Below are 20,330 nucleotides of genomic sequence, written 5' to 3' on the forward strand. Positions count from 1 at the left end.
TGCTGAAGCCAGAGTTACCCGAAAAGGCCCGAGAACTTTCTTAATATTTAAGCCATGTGAATTTCGGGCCCGAGAAGTTCGGGAAAGATCAAAATCTACAAATCTAAAAAGGGAATCATCCTTTACATGAATCTTTGTGGTAAAATACGATGTTTGACGATATTTAGATACCATATATTTTATAGAAATTAGCCAGCTTTTTAAATTTAAGGAATAAATCGTTTTCGGGCCCGTGAATTCTCGGGTGTTTTGGGAAACGAACCCCTGGAAGGTAAATGCCTTTCCCGGTATTACGAGTACCGTTTCCTGGACAATAATCAAAGTGAATCCTAGTTCTCATTTAAATCTGTTCGACAAGTGTCAAACAAAAGTCCGAGACTGGTCGTTCTTTATAAGTTGCGTTCCTCAAACAAGAACGTACAGCGGAACGAGTCCTGAATATTAAACTGGCGATTGTCTGTTGGAAGTATAAAAAAATCGAGAACAATATTCAAGGTCGTTCTATTTATACAAGGTTACCTCATATTATAACTAATCAAATGTTCATACCCTTCTGCGTTTCTGTTTAGTTGTCAAGCCAGTGTACTCTGGCCATTTGGTAACCTAGCTCTTAAAGTAGCATCACGTCAAAGGTTATAGTCTACGCAATAGACTAAGAAATAAATGGAGCAAAGGAATCTGTGCAAACTGAAGGGTAATTGTGCTAAATTGTAGATTATGTCGAGCAAGAACTGCATCTCATGAAAGCGAGGAACACGCAAAAACAACAACAACTACAACTGTACAAAAGTCAAGGCAACAATACTTTATATATAAACTTCCAAATTCTGATCTAAGGTACAGAACACTAAATGATGAGTAAAATATCAAAAGGCTGCTGTCACTATCATAAACAATAACCCATTACATGGTGACCAATCAGGAGGTGCGTGCAAGAATTGCCATGCTTGGATTACAACAAAATTCCGAAGATGATTATCTTTAGGTAATTAAATTTAAGATTAGTGTGTTGGTGTCCGGGGGGCAGTTGCATTTGGAGGTATGCTCTGTACTCCATCTCAAGTCATTCGCCGGAATCTCTTCTAGGGTGTCCACCCAACCTCTTCATTTTCTTTCTTGTTTCAGCACTGTAGGTGATCTAGCAACAGTTTCCTTCAAGCAAGATATGCGTACGTATCTTTTTCTCCCTCTACGCGCTCGAGGTACTCCTTCTCTATCAGGATATCTATACACTTCTATGAACGGGTGAAAAGAAACTGTTAGAGTGCCCGATAGAGAACAAGGGATGGGCCAGCCTAAGCCACGAGGGAACTTGAACCAAGGGACGGTCCAACCTAAGCCACAAGGGAACTTGAACCAAGGGACGGTCCAACCTAAGCCACAAGGGAACTTGAACCAAGGGACGGGCCAACCTAAGCCACAAGGGAACTTGAACCAAGAGATGGGCCAACCTAAGCTACAAAGGAACTTGGACCAAGGGACGAGCCAACCTAAGCCACAAGGGAACTTGAACCAAGGGACGGGCCAACCTAAGCCACAAGAGAACTTGAACCAAGGGACGGGCCAACCTAAGCTACAAAGGAACTTGGACCAAGGGACGGGCCAACCTAAGCTACAAAGGAACTTGGACCAAGGGACGAGCCAACCTAAGCCACAAGGGAACTTGAACCAAGGGATGGGCCAGCCTAAGCCACAAGGGAACTTGGACCAAGGGATGGGCCAACCTAAGCCACAAGGGAACTTGAACCAAGGGACGGGCCAACCTAAGCTACAAGGGAACTTGAACCAAGGGACGGGCCAACCTAAGCTACAAAGGAACTTGGACCAAGGGACGGGCCAACCAAAGCCACAAGGGAACTTGAACCAAGGGATGGGCCAACCTAAGCCACAAGGGGACTTGAACCAAGGGATTGGCCAACCTAAGCCACAAGGGAACTAGAACCAAGGGATGGGCCAACCTAAGCCACAAGGGGACTTGAACCAAGGGATTGGCCAACCTAAGCCACAAGGGAACTTGAACCAAGGGACGGGCCAACCTAAGCTACAAAGGAACTTGGACCAAGGGACGGGCCAACCAAAGCTACAAAGGAACTTGGACCAAGGGACGGGCCAACCTAAGCCACAAGGGAACTTGAACCAAGGGACGGGCCAACCTAAGCTACAAAGGAACTTGGACCAAGGGACGGGCCAACCAAAGCCACAAGGGAACTTGAACCAAGGGATAGGCCAACCTAAGCCACAAGGGGACTTGAACCAAGGGATTGGCCAACCTAAGCCACAAGGGAACTTGGACCAAGGGACGGGCCAACCTAAGCCACAAGGGAACTTGAACCAAGGGACGGGCCAACCTAAGCTACAAAGGAACTTGGACCAAGGGACGGGCCAACCTAAGCCACAAGGGAACTTGAACCAAGGGATGGGCCAACCTAAGCCACAAGGGGACTTGAACCAAGGGATTGGCCAACCTAAGCCACAAGGGGACTTGAACCAAGGGATTGGCCAACCTAAGCTACAAAGGAACTTGGACCAAGGGACGGGCCAACCTAAGCCACAAGGGAACTTGAACCAAGGGATGGGCCAACCTAAGCCACAAGGGGACTTGAACCAAGGGATTGGCCAACCTAAGCCACAAGGGGACTTGAACCAAGGGATTGGCCAACCTAAGCCACAAGGGAACTTGAACCAAGGGACAGGCCAACCTAAGCTACAAAGGAACTTGGACCAAGGGATGGGCCAGCCTAAGCCACAAGGGAACTTGAAGCCTAAGTGAGGGAGACAGCTTTAGCCACAAGGGGAAATATATGCAGTACTGACCTTAATGGTTGGCACTCTTGGCTTGAAGCGACTAGAAAGCTGTGACAGCACCTCTGCCAGCAGAGGTTGATGTTTGAGCATTTTACGCATCTTCATAATCCTCACAATGGCAGCCTGTACACCAGAAAAAGTAGCAGCATTGAATGCTATCCTAGGCAAAAATACCATACACACAAATCGCAAGGCCAAATATGGGACTATCATTAAATATATTTAAGGCAAGAGGGTGTTGGCAAAAACCTGGGCTATTGTTTTACAAGATTCTTTGTCCAAAATTAGAGGTTAAATTCAACAGACAAAAAGTTAATCAATCAATATTAATTTGTATTAATATTAATCAATATTAATATTAATCAAAATGATCACGTAAGGCTTTTTGTTATATCTAAGTGTGTTCTTTGCCTACCTGTATCAGAAGCTTGCGGTCTTCTTCTATGTACTTGTGTGTTTGTTCTTGCTCATTCCTCTGTTCTGTCTTCATTGGTACATTTATATTCACTCGAAGTTTTTTACTTAAAATTAAAAAAAAAAAATAACATATCTAAGGGAGAATTCATAAGAATTTTGAGCAGTCCACAGCCAAAAATCGTGTACCAAGATCATTTCCATGATTTTACAAAGTTTTGCACCACCATGAAAAACAGTTTTCAAAGTTTGAAAAGTTATACAGGAATGTCTCTAGAGTTGAAATTAAAGCCGCATTGCCACCAGTTTACTTCCGGAGGTCCGACGGAAACCTCAACCGTTAAAAGACAAAAAATTCTATTAGAATTTGAGATATTTAACAGGCCATCCGCTCTAAATTATCAATCACATCCTCAAAGAAACTTCCAATAGACACACTACTTTCAATATTTTGAATTATTTTTTGCATTTTCTGTTAAAAATCATCGGATATTGTTAGGTAATTGACGGGAAGTAAACTGGTGACAACGTGGCTTTAACATGGAAAGTGATTCAGAAAAACTGTGCCTGATTAAAAAAATTAAAAAACTCAATTTTAACAGCTTCAAATAAAGATAATTCGATGGAAACACCTTGCATTACCAACATGATTATGTTTCTAAAGACACCGAAACTATTTTCTGATTTTTGATACCCATTGAAATTGCTCCATATTCTCATTGAATTAATCTCAACATTTTTAACCTAGATCTCTATGCTTCAAATAACAGTCTCAATAATAATTCAATTGAGCCATTCATTAAATGGTTATCCTTTGGTTGCATGTGACATCACTCCATCCCCTCCTTTTGTTCTGACTACCAACATAGCTGCCGTGCTTTTGTTATTAATGGTTGCAAACCAAGAATTGGTTGGTGAGAGTTCCCAAATCATGAGAACTATAATAATGTACACCACCAAAGACTTTCTAAAAACATTCTGCAAAGTATGTGTTACTTACTTCTTATACCCAAAGAAAAGCTTGAGTACAGAGGAGGGTTCTAATCCACTGACATCTTCACAAGTGTCACACAACTACAGGAAAAAACAACAAACCAATTATAGGGGAAGTGTAGTTAGAAAATTCAAAAGTTAACTGTTTTAGAGAAAAGTATACAAACCAAGTAGATTCATGATTAACTTATATTCTGATTATTAACATTTCTTTACTTTGTTAAATGGTCTAACAAGTAACCTGATAACAAAATATTTACCCTGTAAAATGTAAAATGACAAATTTATTATATAAAATATATAGATATACAATGAAAGATCTGTTCCTTGCGCTTCGAAAACATACCAGAAGTTTAGTCTTTAGCAGAATTCCAAGTACTTGGATAAGAAGCTCCTGTAGTTGATGAAAAAAGAACATTTGAACAATTTGTTTCCCTAATTCACTTTGTAGACAATATCACCCATATATAATCGATAATAAGAACAAGTTTGGTATGATCCTGCACGAAATGTCTTTTTTTTAACAATATGTGAAATCCTTAATTCACATGTGCAGTTTGTATATGTTACACCACACATTCCTGCACCCATTCTTTGAATCTTAAGAACCCAATTTAGTTCTGACATGAATTAGACATTCTTGAGCAACAAGAAATAAGAACATGGATTTCTGAGAGACAAAGTAAAAACCCTGAAAAACCACTGGCTATAAACTGGTGCATATGTTACCATCTTGAGCTGCGTCTGTTCTTGGATTTGCTCCACTGTGTAGCTGTCAGCGGTGTTAAACATAAGAAGCACACCCATCTGGTATGTGGACGCCTGTGGACAACAATAATACATTATTTCTAAACAAGCTCTGTTCATAAACAGAATAAGTCTATCACTATTTTGGCACAGTTACAGAGGCTAAATGGTATACACTTGCTAGCCAGTGCTTTTCATGTCTCTTAGTATCAAACTCAATAAGCTAATGGTTGAGTTAGGCGAGACAATTTCTTGAGCACATAACATTATATTCTCCTTTACTTTGGAAAATCTAATTGCAAAATGCCATACTTAAAATAAGGAATTGCAAAATAAACGATCAACTGACTGCTAAGCAAATAAAAAATATGAGATATAACAAGAAAACAACTAAAATACCAAATATCACTAAGGCTAGTGAAAAACTTACATAGCAAGGTTAAAGGAGGTGGTCCCTCCCCCCCCCAAAAAAAATGTGATTAAAAAAAGGGATCTCCATACATACAGCATATGAATTTCAAGCCATGCCCCACCCCATTCACTGCATGACAATTTTGCTGGTACAGCCTCTGACAAACATACCTGAAGAGTGTAGCGGTTCTTAAAACAGTTTGTGACCAGCTCACCCTGGAAGAATTTATATACTCAACTTAAGGCAGATTATTACAAAAGTATCAGTAGAACTTTCAGGACAAGTTGGGACCTTCTATTCATACTTTTTTTCTTTTAAATCTCTCGCAATAAAATCATGCGTGGCTGGTTGAACATTTTGATTATTAATAATAATAACATTATTATTATTATTATTATTATTATTATTATTATTATTATTATTATTATTATTATTATTATTATTATTATTATTATTATTATTATTATTATTATTATCATTATTATTATTAATAAACAAAGTGGGAAGAAAAGAATCATTTATCAAGTCCCCGATTGGGTCTACATAATCTTCAATTATTTGATGGTGCGTAGATAATAGGTGAATTTGGATTTGGATCCTTTTGTAAAGGCGAAAAAAGCGGCATGAGGTTGGCTCATGCTGATTTGTGTAAGGGACTCCATTTCCTTTAGCCATTTGTCCACTTTCTCTTGACAATACTGATCTTTGAATTATTTAGATCCAATCACCGCACCGAGATGACGTTTTCCCTCAAGCGTTATGTTAACTTCACTTCCGAATATCCTGTCTGCTTTCTCTGTAAGTTTGCCCGACTTGACAATTAACCAGCTTTTGGCTACATTTACGATGTATCCATATTTACTCCCTTCTTGGCATAAACACTTATACCATTGATAAAGTGATTCTATGCTCCCTCCTCCTGCAGAATCATCTGCTAGCCAGACTTGTTTGACTTGTGGTATCAAATTCCTAAGGCTTTGGATCATGTGCACTGTGTTGATTGCATACCAAGGCATTGCTAACCGGTCGCCTTGGTTTTTACCCTCTTGTGAAAGAATTTCCTCTCCGCCGTTAATAAACAGTCTAGCGGGGCTTCTGTAGGTGTTGATAACATACAAAGCAATATCTTTACACGTGATTCTTAGATTATGCATAGCCACCGCCCTGTTCATCTGATTGAAGGCATTTGTTGCGTTGATTAATAAGACTCCATCCGACTCTTCCTCATAAAACACCTGACTCATCGCATGGATTGCTGCTTCTGCACCAACACTATGTCCTGCGCATACATGCAGAGGACCAGCTGCTTTCTTTATTTCCTCCTTAAACGTGGAAGGGACAGTTTTACCCATAATGCGGCGCAACAACAATCGGTCTGACTCCCGGGTTCTTGTCCAGCGGTATTAACCTGCAGGCACTGTAGGCTTCAAGTAGAGATGGGTGGTAGTTAAATTTCAACAGATTTCTAGTCATAATAGCGATCTCTTCCCTCATTGTCTTTCCTTCTGTAGCAAAATTCTTAGAACAGAAAATTCGGCGGTACAGTTCAGCATCCATGCCAGAGGGGCCCGCAGAGCCTTTTGTTTTAAGGGCGGAGTCAAAGATCCGCTGCTCATCTATTAGATCGAATATGCCTGGCGGAACAAGATCCGTGGGACCATGCAAGAGACTCTCCTCTTCGATCTCAGCGGGGGGTGGGTGTTTCTCCTTCAGTTGGGTTAACTTTGGATGAACCGTATTTCCTTCATCAATATATTTAAGTCACCCTGTTTCCAAAGAGCCAATCTCCGCTCTATTGCCGCACTATGCTCTTTGCTTTTAGAGGTAGCGGAGGGTTTTTGTAGAATTAATGAAGGGAGTATCATAAAGGCTTTCAAAGCAATTGAATTTAGGTCTGAATTCTCCAATGAAATGTTTGCCAGTTTTGCCTGATGGTAGATTAAAGATATTCCTACGGAAATGAACGACCTCATCATAGATTTTAATGATTTCTTTGCAAAAGTGTTGATAACTGATATTTCCCCACATCTTCGCCTTAATTTCGGAAGGCAGCACATCAATAAGCGGCATATCTGGAGTAATTTTGCAGCTTGGTGTTTTCCAGCAGGCGTCCCAGCGATTGATCGGTTGACGCATTTTCAATAGCAGATCGATTAGCTATTGTAGGTCGTGGCTCTTCAGGGAATTAAACTGAAGCGGAAGTAAAATGTAAATCTGTGTCTGAAGTAGACTCATTAGCATTTCGGCTTTGCTGTTGATTTTAAATAAAATTTTCATCAATGGTTTCATTTGAAGTGATGTAATTTTCTGCTGTATTAGATCCAGTTGACTTTTTGGGGTTATCATTCAAAACAACTCCAAGCAGGGTGTTCGAAGAGGTGTTAGAGGCATTGATCTTTTCTAACCTCGAAGCTTGGTCTCGCAAATTTTGATTCTTAATGGCAAGATGCGCATAGCCCTTCGCTTCCCACATCTCGGAAATGACTTCGATATAGCCTTTTTTCCCCCCATTCCTGTTTCTTGGCGCATTATTCGGCCCAACCACTTCCTGTGCATTTCTTTTACATTCGAGGAGGTCCTTGTTCATTTGTTCCGTCCATTTGATGTTTTTAGTCCTTTTAGACATTTTGAGGTAGGGAGCTAAACCTCACACGCCGCAACGCCCACTGTCGCCCCTGTTCCATTATTATTATTATTATTATTATTATTATTATTATTATTATTATTATTATTATTATTATTATATTATTATTATATTATTATTATTATTATTATTATTATATTATTATTATTATATTATTATTATTATTATTATTATTATTATATTATTATTATTATATTATTATTATTATTATTATTATTATTACTATTTTTATTATTATTATTATTATTATTATTATTATTATTATTATTATTATTATTACTACTATTATTATTATTACTACTATTATTATTATTATTATTATTATTATTATTATTATTATTATTATTATTATTATTATTATTATTATTATTATTATTATTATTATTATTATTATTATTATTATTGTCATTGTCATTGTTACAACAGCTGTACGCAAAACCCTTCTATATAAAATTCTGGTTAACAGTAAAAAAGGGGTTTGCTGTTCAAAAAGGGGTAAGGTTAAGATAGACAACACAAACCTTTTAGATGTGCCTAAAAAGGGGCAGAAAGTTATGTGTCAAACAAAGTGTTGCCTCAGTGCATGCTAGAAAACATGGAGGGCACTTCCCTACATGCACTATATACAGAGACATGCAGCAAGACAAGGTAGAGTTTTACCTCTGTCTCAGGCAAGGTATATGTTTTGAGCTTTTAATAATAAACAGGGTGTGTTTCAAGCATCTCTGTCCTGAACAGGGTCTCCAATTTATTATTTCGATTTCACATGAATTGTCTATCACAACACTTGGGGGTATTCAGCTTTCTGTGATTGTCCTTTGTCCTAAACACAGAATAGAAATATATTTTTCCATCCCATATAAGGGGGTCAGGGGGTCAGGGTTACAGACCCTTGGCGGCACACCTACACCCAAACAGGGGCTGAATACCCCCCTCCCCTCCCCTATGGGCTAGAATCCCTCGTCTTGCTTCATCCAGAGTTTGCCTTATGATTGTACCTTGGACTTGTGATAGAGCCAGTGAAGTTTACGCCCACTATGCTGACTGCTGTAGAATGTGGTAAACCTCTGGTGACTCTTCTCCATCTGCCAAACAAAAGACATGGAATGATACTGTAAGTTCGAGAAAGAAGTGATGTCTTATAGGTTCTCATACATGCCCATGCCTTAAAATCAATGTCTTAACTGATTTTAAATAGTAGTGGATTAGGTTTGTTAATAGGAGAGCTATAACATACAGTATGGGCAACACATATAGTTAGTATAGAAAGACCTGTTATTGTTTTACTCTACTATAAAAGCTCTAATAGGAATCATGTGGACATGATTACATTGGCTCTAGGTGGGGGCTTAAAGAATGCAGATAAACCACTTCTTCGTTGTTATTTACTTCTCAAGTACAACAGCCTATTTGCAAGGACACTTTAGTTTAACCATCTACGATTTAAGTCTGATACTTTATTAACAATATTTGATTTGAAAGTTGATCTATTATTTGGCCGATGGAAATAGATTCCATTTTCTAGGTGGCTAATAGACTATAAATTCCATAAACAAAATGAAGCAACAAATATTCAAATCCTGACAATGACATAATTAAGCATTTAAATGAATTAAGTAGTTCATTAAGGTGATATCAGCCTAGCTTTTTAGAATAAGAGTGTGTTTCTTACATATAAGATGATATAGGCAGTACTGTATATATGCTTACCTCAGCAGGAAGTGAAAAGGTCCACGACTGCTGGAATGGCCATGAGCCAGAACTTAATACTTGAATGGTAAAATCCACTAAAAAATTAATCAAATATTATGTTTGTAACAGAAACCATGGGTAATGCTTTTGACAAGTACAACATTTTTTTAAATTCTTATTTGTAATAAGGTCTTCATGCATATGTAATCTGCCATAGATTTTTTAAATTAACACAAAAAGGAGCTGAAATACATGTAGATGCATAACAACTCTGATAACTTCAATTATCTACTAAAGACAATGACTTACAATCTAGTGATCCTGTATTGGCTAGGTGAGCCTTAAACTTGTCATTCAGGTCTTTGCTGACTCCTATGTCTTGGAACATTCTCTGTAGTTTGGATGTGTACTCAAAGCCACATGCTTGCTGAAGAGTAGAGGAAAAAGAGCTCAAAAGTTGAATACTTCTGCTTGATTTTGCATTCATCAGCCAAATAAAAGTGCTTTTTGTTATTCACCTGATATTTTTCGTAAGTTGGAGATATACAATATTACAGAAAGCACAGACAAATACTGTACTTCATTGTTGTGTCATGATTATTTTATAGGCCATTTCAAGCTTTTAAACAAATTCTTCCAACAATGATGATTGGGCAGGGTTGGCCAATAAGCACATGCAGTATCTACCTTAAGTTTGGAAATCATACTGGCCTCTGCATCATCAGATGCTGAGTTGTGTTGTACAAGGCGCTTGGCAAGCATGTTGGCATAAAACTTCTGGAAAACATCTTTATCCTCTATGTATTTGAATACAACCATCTAAAAAGCAAACAGATTCTCAGTAAACATTGCCACCAATATGTACAAGTTACAAGTGATTATTAAAGGGCTCAGTGATATCCTGTACTTACCACAGAATTTAAAATGTCTTCTAGTTCAGCTTCTTCAGGATTTTTTGAACTAAAAATAAACATTAGAACATTACTAAAAATAAACAATCCGGCATTATTAGTCTGCTGATTGTTATGTGTAACCAATGCCAGACAGAGAGCCTTTGGCATTCTATAAAAAGGAGTTACCTTTTCTTGAGCAAAGAATCACAGTATCTGGCAAGTAATTCAGGTGACTTGGATGAAGCCTGAGCTTGCTTTGTTACTGCATTGCTGTTGATAAACTTGCCAAAGGCCTTGGCAAATATGGCATATTACTATATTTATCGTCATCACAGAGGAAAGAAAAGTCCCCCCCTCCCAAAGTAACTTTAATATGAGTTTTGGTATCTGTTTGGCTTCTGGTATTTCCATCACCATGGTGCAAAATCATATGTCAACTACACATTTCAGGTGTGTACATGAGGTGGGGGTGCGCAGGGTCCATGCGTACCCTCCTTGACCACCTGCTGCACCCCCCCTCCCTGCACAGCAAACCCTGTGCAAGTGCTTGCATTTTGTACAGTGGTTTAAACACAAGGTGCAACAAATACATTGAAGCATCTCACAATAGGGTCTAATTTGTACAAAATTTTTCACTTTTAAGTTCCCCTCCATTTATTTCAAGGTACCTTATCTAAGGCTGCAACAAAGCCAGCATCATTCTTGAAAGCTGTCAGCACCAATGCATTGTATTTATGATGTACCTCCAGGATGGTTTCCACATACACCTTAGGGTCCTACAAAAATGTAATAACACTCCTTAGACACATAATATAATAATAATGACACACCTTAAGCACATAATAAATAATAATTACACACCTTAGACACATAATAAAATAATAATAAACAAACCTTAGACAAATAATAATAAAAATAATAATAACACACCTTAGACACATAATAAAATAATAATAACACTCCTTAGACACATAATAAAATAATAATTACACATCTTAGACACAAAAATAATAATAATAACACTCCTTAGACACATAATAAAATAATAATTACACATCTTAGACACAAAAAATAATAATAATAATAACACTCCTTAGACACATAATAAAATAATAATTACACATCTTAGACACAAAAATAATAATAATAACACTCCTTAGACACAATAAAATAATAATAACAAACCTTAGACAAATAATAATAAAAATAATAATAACACACCTTAGACACATAATAAAATAATAATAACACACCTTAGACACATAATAAAATAATAATAACACACCTTAGACATATAATAAAATAATAATAACAACGAAAAATGATAATAGCACACCTTAGAAACATAAATCAAGTCCTCACTGGATTGTTTTTCTACTTGTAAATTGTTGTTTGCTTTGATAAGATGTCACTCTATATGGGTCAAGTGATGGCAGGTATGCCTGAGTTTTGTCAGCACTATGATGCAGGAGTACTCACATTATACGCTTGTTCTCCACATTTTTCTAGTGCATTAAGACCCTGGTAGCAAATGTGATTTTCTAGTAAGGTTCGCAGCTGGACGAGTCCATCTGGTATTCTTGAGCCTAGGCTGTACATACGACCGAGATCTGCAAGGGAAACACAAGGTTTTAAAGCCACATTGTCACCAGTTTCCCAGTTTCTAGTCAATTATGTAACCAATGTTTTTAACTGAAAACGAGAAAAATATTTCAAAATATTGAAAGCAGTGGGTCTATTGGTTGGTTTCTTTGAGGATGTGATTGATAATTTAGAGAGGATGGCCTGTTTAATATTTCAGATTTTAATAGATTATTTTGTCTTTTAACGGTTGAGGTTTCCGTCAGACCTCCGGAAGTAAACTGGTGACAATGCAGCTTTTAGGGATGGGGAATATTAACACCAAAATGTAACAGCAGTTGACAGTTAGCTGAAGTATTTTAGCTAATGGTCAGACTTATGTAACTTAATTGTTTTCTTGTAAAATGTAATAAATGACAAAGAAAATATGTAGGTAATTGATAAAAATAATCAAATTAACAGTAAGAAAATAAGAGATGACACATCGGACTAAATCCAGAATGAGTTTTTTGTGCAATATAAGGTGTACAAACTTGCTTGTGAACAAGAGGATCAAGCAAGAGGGGTTTATTCATGGTTCCAATTTTTTTTTTATTAATCCTCAGAAAAGCACCACTTTTAATTCATATCCTTGGTTGTTATATCACATCCAGTTATTGTAAATACCTGTGCAATATAGCAATTTTGGAGCAAGTTTATCAATCCACTGATGCATGGAAAATTGATCAGAGGATTGTATGAAAAAGAAGTGCCTTTCATGGGTCTGGTGTCACAAGCATGGCCCATTCTTTCCCTTAAGCTCTGATTTAGTTTAACAAGGCATCAAATAGTCTCTCAGTGCACATGTACGTAGTCTGACAAGCAAATATGGGGGGTTTGCTTGCACATGCACAGTCTTTTTTAAGTTAAAGTGTAAATAAAAAACATTCCATATTTATTAATCTATCATTATTTCAAATAATGTAATAAGGGTTTTTTTTAAATACACCAATCCATATTCAGTGTTAATGTGATCTTTTTTCTAATTTTGCTAAAAAAATTATGACAGATATAATTTAACAAACCTACCTTCATTCTTGTCATCATTTAGCAAATTTTGAAATTCAGCATAAAATATGTCTAAATGTTTTTCTATAAGAACTTGTTCACACTTTCTCGCAAGCTGTTAAAAGAAAACAGTATACACATTAGAGTATGTTATGAAAAAAGAACATTAGACATAAAAAAGTATGCATACTTCATCTTGAGTACTCTCGTGAAGGTAGACATTCACCCGACGTTGTTCCTCAAGCAGTCGTGCTTCAGCCTGATAAAACACCAACATAATCAAACACTAGTCCCCAATACCACATAATTAAAATACAAAGCATTAGTTTCAGCCATGAAATAGCCTGCGAAAAGAAAAAGCCTGCGTAGGGGCTCAAGGGAGAGGGACAGGGGGCGAGAGAAGAAAAAGAGAGTGTGCGGCCGATTCCCCCTCCCCTTCTTATTCCCCCCTCCCCCTCCCCTTCCATTGAGCTGCTATGCAGGCTAGCCATGATATAAGTTTTCAATTTTCCATTTAATTCTGCTAAGTGCAACTGAAGCAATGGTCCCACAAATGGTTCATTTATCAATATCTAGCATCTCTCATATTAGCAGAATCAATTTTTCATAAAATTTGGTAGACATGCTAGACAAAAGACTTGCTTCAAATCTCATTTTTAAAGAGAATTAGAATTACTTTTCAATGAAACTTTCAATTTATCAATGTAAAGTATTCAAAAGTTGCATACAGCAGCCTTAAATTAAAAAAGAATCTCAAATTGAACATGATACCAGGATTCACATGTATTTATGAATAATATAATAATTCAGAACACAGTGAAAGTTTTTGACTGGAAATCACAAGTGTGGTCTGGATCATCTTACAAGCACAAGGCCTTATTTTTTATCCATCACCACTTCTACCTTTTTCATGTACTCTGTAACAGGGTTTTCCCGTAGAAACTCCACACTCTCTGCCGTATAGAAACGCTCAGTGTCTTCAAGAAATACAGACTCAAAATACTGTTTGTACACGGTGAGGGCAGGTCCTTTAGAAGATTGTTCCTCCTCATTCAAGCCCAGTTCAACTACAAAACAAAAAGAAATGGTACAATTCAATTGAGAACAACTACAATATAAACATAGCAATAAATGGAAGCAACAGGGTAACTACTCACCATAACACTGAATAACTCCACTAACTAATCTTGTGTTAATAGTCTCTCCATTTCTTTCCCTTTCAATGAGGCGAAGGACTGCATTGGTGACCTCAAGATAAAAACTCAAGTTTAGTAAAGAGATGAAGCTTTTATCTAGTAAAAAGAAACTATGCATTCTCATGCGAAATCTTTATCATTATAAAGCTCCTGGACTAATATAAAATACAAGCAGACAACTAACAAATGAAATCAGGCTATTTGTATAAGTAGCTAGCTCCTGTAAGCCAAAAGCCAACATTTCAGAGTATATGACAAGCTGATTTCACCTGACAATAAAGCTGAGAATGTGTGTTACTGGGTACATACTTGTTTATTTAATGGACGGAATAGATGTTCTCTCCATGTAACCAGAGCAAGCTGAAGTAAAAACACAAACAATCCATACTATGGAAATCTACAAAAAATATAGCTGAGATACTGTAACATGCTCAAATATCTTATGGCTACACAGGGTTCCAATAATTTCAGACTTTAAAATTTCCTGGACTTTTCAAGAAGTTTTGAAAAACTTTTCACACCTTTCATCATTCCATAGGTTTTGTTATGAAATAATATTTTCCATGACTTTTAATATGACTTTGACGGGTTTTATTCAAATTCCATAATGTTTAAGGCAATGTTCCATGACTTGGTCATCTCTGACCAAGAAAACTTATAAAAGCAAGAGCTACCAACAAACATGATAAACAAAATGGTCACACTCAAATTTAGGTTAAGGGGGGGAGGGGGGGACTAATAAAGGAGACCTCCTACAAGCCATCTTCTCATCTGATGTTTTATTTTATTTGGATGGGATGGGATGGGGTTGGGGGTTAGTAAAAGTATATAAGGTAGATAACTTACTTGATATATTTCATAAATGCCTTTCCTGCCTTCATCACACTCTCGTCGTACCCAGTGCCTGTTCAAGTAGGCACACACACCATTTAGCACCTTACTTGAAAATCTATAGTCTTCCCAGCGACTTGAGTAAAATCTCAATACAGATTCATCCATCAGATCTGCCCCATCCTAAAAACACAGCCACACACCTTAGGAATCTAGGTATTAAATGTTGTATGTCATTAGAGGCGCATTATTCACCTGCCCACCAAAACAAGTGTGTCACAACTTATTACACCATAATTTAAATGGCTGCTGGTAGTTTAATGCTCATTATGCACACCTATTCTTGGGTATCTAACATCTTGAGGATAAATAAACAACAAAGTAATAATAATCATAACAAAATAATGTCTGAGCATCTAACTATGTTCATCGAAGATTATTACCTTTTGCATATTGAGAAGGTATGATTTTAGGAATTCCTTCAACCTCTTATACAACTCATGTCCAACAAATTGAGCACCTGTAATAGAAATGAAGTGAATGAAAGCTAGAAAATGGTAGGTTTTGCCAATTTTACTCACAAAATACCTTCAATAAATTAAGTTCCTTCATTAGTTTTTGTTTTATTCACAACATCAACATTGACAATGGCTAATGCCCTGTTGAATTGCATAGACCAACCCAATCCAACCCCCCAAGCAACATAACAATGGTGAATAGGCACTTTTAATACTTACCACCTTGATTGGGAGCCTTCTTTTGCTTAGGTACCCTAGACTGCGACTGCTGATGAACACTAGTACAATAATTGTATACATGTCTAAAGTATAGTCAAAGGAAACTAGCGACTTCAGAGCAGTGATTCACGTAATTCAAGCCAAATCATCGAACAGTAAGAAATTAAACAACTATAATAAATGTTAGGTTTAGTTCTTTTGGCTACTAGCGTTTGGTCATTAATTTCTTTTTTGGGGGTTGGGGAGTGAAAACAACCCCCACCCATTATTTCAAGTTCCACACAAGCAGTCAAGTTCAACTACTGCTGACCTGGTATGCCTTGAAGTTTCTCACAGCGCACAGCAGTCAACCCTCATTCTAGCAATGGATCTGTCAGAGTCTGCTGTTAGCAACTGCTTAGCTTTTTGTTTGATTTAAAAGTTACAGCTTTTACATAAGCTGTGCTTATAAATGCTTGATCACTGGGTTGATTCATTGGTAATAGGCACCTGGCTCTAAGAAATCAAGCGACTTCTTGGGTGACAAGCCCACACATGCCAAAAGAAGCTAATTCAGCAGTTACAAAGCAGCCTTTGTTAGAAAGTGCTCATTCTCGTTCAAAGATTGTATTTTTTCATTGTCCTCTATCATGATAGTTGTGGTCATTTCTGTGTTTATTTCAGCTTGAATTTGCCACTCAACAAGTCATGTGATATCTTAGTGCAAGTTGACAATTCCTTGTCCAAGCTAGCCTGTGTAGCAAACGCTACTGGAAAACGGACTGGAAAAGAAGAGGGGTTGAACACACATGTCGGGGGACAAGGATTGGTTGAATGTAAGGAGTGCTTCCAGCTGATCCAGTGTGTTTTACTGTGCCCTTCCTGGTGTGTTACTGTTCCTGACTCTTGCCCTAGTATTCCAAATGAGAGCATGCAATTTGTCTGACTAAAAATCAGCTTGCATGTAAGATCACGTACTTTTAACGCCCTTGGCTTGGGCAATCAAAACCAAAAAAAATCAACCAGCTTCAAGAGCTAAATAACAAAGAAATCCCATTAAAAAGTAATAGTGACAATGCCAAAAATGGCCCCCTATCTATTTACTGACGCTGGCTATAATATGATTGACACCTTGACTAGCACTCACAAGGCTAGTTGGCCAATCAGATTATGATTTACCTCATTAGCATAAATGTTCACTGAGTGGATGCTTATACGAAAAAAGCATGCCCAGCCCCCCTCATCTTTCCCTCCTGTCCTTAGCGTGCATGCCTTGTTTCTGTTTCTCCTAGTCGCCATGCCTCCCTTCTTTACCCACTCCATTGGGCTAACCAAGCAAGCCATGTTCAGGCTTCACTGAGTAAGATATGAGTTTTCTAGTGAATGACCTCAATAATCTCTGGTGTTATTATTTTTGCCAACAACCTTACTCAAAAATTGTTCTTGGGCTTTTTCTGGGTTTCTTTGACCTGGAAATATTTTGCTTGACTTTGGGGCAAAATAATAAATAGAGGAGCGGTTTGTCCTAAATCAAGGTTGACATTTTGACAATTGAGTAATTTCTATAACATTGCTTGAATAGAGTGTTGAAAATCATTTATCGACTGGATAGGAGGGGGTGAGTAAATATTTTGTGCCTTACAGAGGGGGGTGGCTAATTTGAGGCAGAGTGCTTATAGGAAGCTGTTCACTAAAACAAGCATTTACAGTGGTGTATCAAACTAAAAGATACAACTTTTGTTATTAACAGAGTAGGAGACAACAGGAAAAAAAGAAACATTGGCTTTTAACTTAACAAGAGAAATCCATGACATTAAGGTATGCTAAAGAATGATATGTATACCACCAATGTCAATAATCAGAGTTAACTATGTAAAGGATACGTATATAGTTCCATGTATCTTTGTTTAGACATACTTTGCTGATTGTACACATGCTGGATTCCTTCCTTCAAATCGTCCCATATTTCATCTAAATTGATCTGCCGTAACCCGTGAGGGTTAGCTCCTCGTGTGGCCATAGCTTTAGGCAGCTAAGGGCACTATCCAAAAAAGTAATTACTCCTAAATTATTTTTGAATGAAGCTTGAGTAGTCTTGGCCAGTTATCGCAAGTGTGTACCTGCCTTGGGAGTCTTGGTAAGATGGAATAATGTTTTAACTTCTCTTTCTTATTATTAGAGTGGAGGAATGCTACGAGTTCTCATTGTTGTTTAAGAGGAACAAAATATGTTTGAAGTTTCACCAGGCAAACAGCCGCACACAAATGTCACAGCGTCTTCCAACTCGCTTACAAACGTCCAAATAACACTAGCTTCTGGTTCATCATAGCTCACTCTATTACCTACAAGGGCTTGAACTTACTTCCAACTTGTTTCTTTAAATACATAGATATTTTTTTTTATAATTTCCACCCTTCTCTCGTTATTTCTTTCTCTTACTCAGACACCAGGGAAAACATGGCGGCTTAGCATGACGTCACACACGCAAAGCATGCCCCACACCAGTCTACCAGCATCCAATAAAACACAGGAAACCGATGTCGATGACACCAAAGCACAGGGACCCCGTAAAACGGAGAACATTATGTAGAGACAAGAACGTACGGCAGCAAGATCCGTATTGCAACCCTCTGATTTATAACAGTGTGACGTTCGACTTCATGACCTCATAGAAAGCCGGAAGCATTGCATACATTCAATGTTTAGAAAATAGCAGTTTGATAAGAAACTTAAAAAAATATCGTCGGGGAGGCGAATTTAATAAAGAACTCATTTCAACTCATGCTGCTCATGGGCTTATACGTTTACAAAAACATTTTATTTGGAAGATAACCTGCAAAGTAAGCGTTTCTGTGGAGTTTCGGGACAAAGGAAGACCTAGGATTGATATTTTCTATGTAATACTGTACCCAAAACACTAGATCAAAATAAACTGGCTATGAATGCAAGCGTTGCAGTAATGTATTGCTCAAGGTTGCGCTAAGAAGGATGTTTTACGGGGAAAAAAAGTGCTATTCGGCAATTAACTTTTTTTTAACACAGTCGTTGTTCCAAATAGGACTTGCGCTAAGAGATCACGTGACTTTTTGGGCGAAACTAGCGCGCGTTCAGGCTTTTACAAAATAACAGCAACAAAAAGAAACTTATTCAGCACTTACGAAAAAAGATAGATTTTGTTTCCAGAAAGGGTTTAGTTTCATTTGAAGATTTTCGTTCTCTGGTGTGACGGGCGCAGTCATTTCTGTGATTTTTTTTTTTTTTTAATTTGCTCCCAGAAAGTTCACGTGATCTCTTAATTAACCGGATAAACTAATCATCACACCAAAATTCGCAATTCAGTTTGCGCAGGGGCTCATAAGTAGGTGCAATCAACTTCCCCACATTCTGGTACTATATAGGTGTCACGGCGTTTCCTAGGATCAGGCTATTTTTAGACGCGCGGATTAGCCAATCAGATGACAGGGCGGAAAAATTGACTTTGTCTTAAGGAATCCAAAATGGCGGCCGAGAAGGGGGAAAACGACGCTTGCTTTTCAAAGTCTACCTACGTCGTCATATGCCTTCTTATTTCTGAATCCTTTTTGTCGCAGAGAAAGAAACACTCTGTTACTAGCCTTGGACGATTTATTTCTCCATAAGTGGACTCAAACGTTGTTACGAGGACAATTTTTCTTGCCCTTGCACAAAATAAGTGATCATTTGTATCGATCTCGAAATTCTGTCGCTGAGAGGCGATATTATCATCCATAAGGTTTTCGATACTAACTAACAATAGTATAAGAAGTAACATACGAAAGTTTATGTCTTGTTTTTTTTTGTTAAATATTTTTATTAAACGAGCTCTTCAAAGCTGGAACTGTGTTTGTATCAAAGAAATTGTAAGAAATATCCATGTAAAAGTATACTAACATAAAAGGCAACCTCAATATGGATGTTTGTATCTTTTTGTAAATTCTATTTCCATTTAATTCGAACATTTATAATTGTTATTTATGACCTGTTATGAATACTTTGTTAAAATTTGACTTTCTAAAAAAAGAGAGGATAGGAGAGAATGTGTATTATAGGGACTAGGACTATAGTGGTCGTTTCTCATGTGAACTCTTGGCTGACCAGAAACTATAATACGTTTTGTAATCATTTCAAAAAAGGCAAGGAAGGTATAAAAGCATGCATATTATGTAAGACTTGCCACCATTATAGTAATGCATTTTTAGTCCTTGTTAATCTTCCCCACAAGAGCTTTTCTGAAAGATTTAATTAAATCTTTCAGAAAAGCTCTTGTGGGGAAGATTATGCTGCCACTCAAACAGTCTGCTATTTCCCTGTAATAACAACAGTCTGTTATTTCGCTGTAAT

The 20,330-nt window shown here is 37.4% G+C and overlaps 1 protein-coding gene across 1 annotated transcript; it reads right to left on the minus strand.

Moving 5' to 3' along the window:
- Positions 1-790: 790 nt before the first annotated feature.
- LOC5509071 (cullin-1) lies at positions 791-18,480 on the minus strand. Its single transcript, XM_048723656.1, has 24 exons — positions 17,855-18,480; positions 15,993-16,075; positions 15,699-15,775; positions 15,271-15,438; positions 14,734-14,784; positions 14,386-14,476; positions 14,132-14,295; positions 13,419-13,487; positions 13,250-13,343; positions 12,080-12,210; positions 11,269-11,376; positions 10,787-10,893; positions 10,619-10,667; positions 10,395-10,526; positions 10,017-10,134; positions 9,726-9,802; positions 9,014-9,100; positions 5,542-5,586; positions 4,942-5,034; positions 4,559-4,606; positions 4,220-4,293; positions 3,221-3,326; positions 2,815-2,928; positions 791-1,235 (listed from the first exon to the last, which is right to left on the minus strand). The coding sequence occupies exons 1-24, from the start codon at positions 17,989-17,991 to the stop codon at positions 1,155-1,157; spliced, it is 2,304 nt and encodes a 767-aa protein (XP_048579613.1). The 5' UTR covers positions 17,992-18,480; the 3' UTR covers positions 791-1,154.
- Between the last annotated feature and the right edge of the window lie 1,850 nt (positions 18,481-20,330).

This window comes from Nematostella vectensis, chromosome 2 (genome assembly GCF_932526225.1).
Source record: "Nematostella vectensis chromosome 2, jaNemVect1.1, whole genome shotgun sequence".
Taxonomy (NCBI): Eukaryota; Metazoa; Cnidaria; class Anthozoa; order Actiniaria; family Edwardsiidae; genus Nematostella; species Nematostella vectensis.